Source organism: Procambarus clarkii, chromosome 74 (genome assembly GCF_040958095.1).
Source record: "Procambarus clarkii isolate CNS0578487 chromosome 74, FALCON_Pclarkii_2.0, whole genome shotgun sequence".
Classification (NCBI taxonomy): Eukaryota; Metazoa; Arthropoda; class Malacostraca; order Decapoda; family Cambaridae; genus Procambarus; species Procambarus clarkii.
Window position 1 is genome coordinate 26,609,339 of NC_091223.1, and position 4,701 is coordinate 26,614,039.

General features: G+C 44.0%; 1 protein-coding gene across 1 annotated transcript; it reads left to right on the forward strand.

Annotated features, from left to right (window-relative positions):
- Positions 1–1,517: 1,517 nt before the first annotated feature.
- LOC123767414 (uncharacterized) lies at positions 1,518–3,069 on the forward strand. The gene is made up of 2 exons (XM_045757104.1): positions 1,518–1,532; positions 2,035–3,069. The coding sequence occupies exons 1-2, from the start codon at positions 1,518–1,520 to the stop codon at positions 3,067–3,069; spliced, it is 1,050 nt and encodes a 349-aa protein (XP_045613060.1).
- The last annotated feature ends 1,632 nt before the right edge of the window (positions 3,070–4,701 follow it).

A 4,701-nucleotide genomic window follows, 5' to 3' on the forward strand; every position in this document is an offset into this window, starting at 1 on the left:
TATACAGGTGTTTTATTAAAGTTATGCTGGTCTTTAAAGATATACAGGTGTTTTATTAAAGTTATGCCGGTCTTTAAAGATATACAGGTGTTTTATTAAAGTTATGCTGGTCTTTAAAGATATACAGGTGTTTTATTAAAGTTATGCTGGTCTTTAAAGATATACAGGTGTTTTATTAAAGTTATGCCGGTCTTTAAAGATATACAGGTGTTTTATTAAAGTTATGCTGGTCTTTAAAGATATACAGGTGTTTTATTAAAGTTATGCTGGTCTTTTATTGAGAGCGTATTAGTTATGAGAACATTTAAGTCTTTTGTTAAAGTTTCAAGATTTTGGCGATTTTAATTATTAACAGATAATTGAACTATGTTGTGTTCTATAGTGCAACTGTTGCACAGATGTTGTGTTCTATAGTGCAACTGTTGCACAGATGTTGTGTTCTATAGTGCAACTGTTGCACAGATGTTGTGTTCTATAGTGCAACTGTTGCACAGATGTTGTGTTCTATAGTGCAACTGTTGCACAGATGTTGTGTTCTATAGTGCAACTGTTGCACATATGTTGTGTTCTATAGTGCAACTGTTGCACAGATGTTGTGTTCTATAGTGCAACTGTTGCACATATGTTGTGTTCTATAGTGCAACTGTTGCACAGATGTTGTGTTCTATAGTGCAACTGTTGCACAGATGTTGTGTTCTATAGTGCAACTGTTGCACAGATGTTGTGTTCTATAGTGCAACTGTTGCACAGATGTTGTGTTTTATAGTGCAACTGTTGCACAGATGTTGTGTTCTATAGTGCAACTGTTGCACAGATGTTGTGTTTTTAATACCACCAATTTTCTCTCTCGTAACTCTGAGAAGGGATTACCAGGGATTATATTTTGAAGGAGGATTAAATATGTATATATATTATGGTGTTGTGATATACGATGTTATACAGCTGTTCTTTGGTGATTAATGTTATGTTGGTCATTCATTTTGAGTACTGTGATAAAGGCGGTTTATAGCGAGAGGTGTTTTACATATGTATATATGCAAGCGGGTGTTTTATGTGACTATATGTATACATATTTTAAGATGTATATATATGTGCATACTCGTAAGGTGTAACAATATCTGGATACTCTCATACAGATATTTTAAGGTGAGTGCAGGTGTCATACACTAGCTTTGCGACATTGGAGGAGTTATGAAAGTTTTATACGTATATTGATTGTTCTTAACAGGTGTTTGCATGATAGTGTTGTGTGAAGATTATATTTTATAACACGTGGGTGTTGTTGAAATGCACAGGTGTTTAGTTAACATATGTTTGTGGTTTATAAAAGTGTCAGAGTGATATTTAGCAATAAGTAGAGGAGTGATATAGGGGATTAAAGGATTGTAATCACTGCAGATAGACTGATAAGTCAGTCAGTGAGGGGCCGGAATCCACACCAACTCCTTGGTGACAGTGAGGTCTGGCTTAGTGTGCTGGGACGGTGGGTTAGCGGTGGGCAAGGTGGGTTGGAGAACATGGGTTGTATGCAGGTGGGTTAGAGAATGTCTGTTGGTGGCAGAGGATGGTAGGGGGGTTGGTGGTCAGGTTCTGGGTTGCAGGTGGGTCTATGTTCCTGGAGGGTCTCGGTCGGGTAGCCAGGTAGCTTGGTGGGTGGCAGTAGAGGATGGGAGGTGGGATGGTATTGAAGTATGGCAGGTAGAATGGTAGTGAAGAATGGTGGGCTGGTTGGTGGCTTGGCAGTGGAGGATGGTGGGCTGGTTGGTGGCTTGACAGTGGAGGATGGTGAGCTGGTTGGGCGCTTGGCAGTGGAGGATGGTGGGTGAGATGGTAGTGAAGAATTGTAGTGGCTGGTTGGTGGGATAGTAGTGGAGGATGGTGGGCTGGTTGGTGGGATGGTAGCAGGTGGATGCTTCGTAAAAGTGTAGCTGGCGTGATTGTAGAGGCTGCAGGCAGGTTAGTGGGGTAGACGCCCTTGACAAATCGCAAGTGAAGCTGAAGACATCACCAAACTAATCCAATATTGCTGGCAAGCTGAACCCGGGCCCTCACAAACTCACTAAGCCGGAAGACGTCCCTACCTTGGTTGCTAAGCCGGAAGACGTCCCTACCTTGGTTGCTAAGCCGGAAGACGTCCCTACCTTGGTTGCTAAGCCGGAAGACGTCCCTACCTTGGTTGCTAAGCCGGAAGACGTCCCTACCTTGGTTGCTAAGCCGGAAGACGTCCCTACCTTGGTTGCTAAGCCGGAAGACGTCCCTACCTTGGTTGCTAAGCCGGAAGACGTCCCTACCTTGGTTGCTAAGCCGGAAGATGTCCCTACCTTGGTTGCTAAGCCGGAAGACGTCCCTACCTTGGTTGCTAAGCCGGAAGATGTCCCTACCTTGGTTGCTAAGCCGGAAGATGTCCCTACCTTGGTTGCTAAACCGGAAGATGTCCCTACCTTGGTTGCTAAGCCGGAAGATGTCCCTACCTTGGTTGCTAAGCCGGAAGATGTCCCTACCTTGGTTGCTAAGCCGGAAGATGTCCCTACCTTGGTCGCTAAGCCGGAAGATGTCCCTACCTTGGTTGCTAAGTCGGAAGATGTCCCTACCTTGGTTGCTAAGCCGGAAGATGTCCCTACCTTGTTCGCTAAGCCGGAAGATGTCCCTACCTTGGTTGCTAAGCCGGAAGATGTCCCTACCTTGGTTGCTAAGCCGGAAGATGTCCCTACCTTGGTTGCTAAGCCGGAAGATGTTCCTACCTTGGTTGCTAAGCCGGAAGATGTTCCTACCTTGGTTGCTAAGCCGGAAGATGTTCCTACCTTGGTTGCTAAGCCGGAAGATGTTCCTACCTTGGTTGCTAAGCCGGAAGATGTCCCTACCTTGGTTGCTAAGCCGGAAGATGTTCCTACCTTGGTTGCTAAGCCGGAAGATGTTCCTACCTTGGTTGCTAAGCCGGAAGATGTCCCTACCTTGGTTGCTAAGCCGGAAGATGTCCCTACCTTGGTTGCTAAGCCGGAAGATGTTCCTACCTTGGTTGCTAAGCCGGAAGATGTTCCTACCTTGGTCACTAAACCAAGGTCACTTTAAACTACCAGTCCAGGCATTAGAATTAATAGAAAAGTGATCTCTATTCTTTAACTTAATGAAATATACCATAAAATTAATGGCTGCCTTTTATTGTCAATAAATGACAGAAATAGAACTACATATTTGAAGGCGCCGAGGTGGAGGCAGGTGGCGCGGGTAGAATGTAAACAAAGGCTTCCTGAGAAGGTTTAGCGACTCACGGCACTACAGACATCTCAAATATCGATCACCCAACAGTGATTCTGCCACAGCGACCTCGTCATCAATAACGGGAAGTGATAATTATCTGACTAAACCCCATTTTTATTAGATTTTTGACCAATTTACTCTTAGATAGGTTAGCCGGTTATATAGCATAACAACACCAAAATAGTGGTGAACTTGATTTTACTAATTACACAATCCTCATTATTATAAGTCACATTTTATTAACTATAATATTTTTATACAATAGTTACGGTGTAAATATTCGGCAGGTAACCTATGACGAACTGAAGAAATCACAGAGAGCTCTTAACACCAGAGGGCTGTCAGAGCAAGTAAGTCTAACAGCCCTCTAACAGCCCTCTCAAATCACAGAGGGCTGTTAGAGCAAGTAAGAGTCTGTACAGATTCTTACTTGCTCTAACAATGACCAACAGCCGCCATTAATACAGGTCCAGGACGGATTACATGTGGCAAGCCAAAGTCTGATGTTGGAGGACCAGCTCTCACACTAACAACATAACAGCTGAGGCCAATATAACATTTAAATAACCCATTTTAGCAGTAATACTAACATTAAATTTTATAGCTTATTTATAATCATTATTTGTGGTATCGGCTATGTATATAACCCCCCGAAATTGTGTACAGGTAAACACCCCTAGCAGGATAACTTTTAAATACAGTCCACTTTGAATTAATACTAATAAATTAAAGTTCAATAAATCAATAATTCAAAATAAGTAAATTAAAAACAAATAAAATCCTGCTGGGAGAATGCCCCACACACTACACTGACAGTGAAGGGATGCAGGTTGTCAGTGTTATTCAGACAATACACTTCGTCGCCGTTTCATTACTGAAATAGTTGGAGTGAATCTGAACTTTTTACTCGACTCTGTTTGTGTTGAGTGTATTGTTTCTGGCCTTGTGTATTGACCCCTGTGTCCTGGTGTGTGGTGACCTTGTGTATTGACCCCTGTGTCCTGGAGTGTGGTGGCCTTGTGTATTGACCCCTGTGTCCTGGAGTGAGGTGACCTTGTGTATTGACCCCTGTGTCCTGGTGTGTGGTGGCCTTGTGTATTGACCCCTGTATCCAGGTGTGTGGCGGCCTTGTGTATTGACCCCTGTATCCTGGTGTGTGGTGGCCTTGTGTATTGACCCCTGTGTCCTGGTGTGTGGTGACCTTGTGGGTTGACCCCTGTGTCCTGGAGTGTGGCGGCCTTGTGTATTGACCCCTGTGTCCTGGTGTGTGGTGACCTTGTGTATTGACCCCTGTGTCCTGGTGTGTGGTGACCTTGTGTATTGACCCCTGTGTCCTGGAGTGTGGTGACCTTGTGTATTGACCCCTGTGTCCTGGTGTGTGGTGACCTTGTGTATTGACCCCTGTGTCCTGGAGTGTGGTGACCTTGTGTATTGACCCCTGTG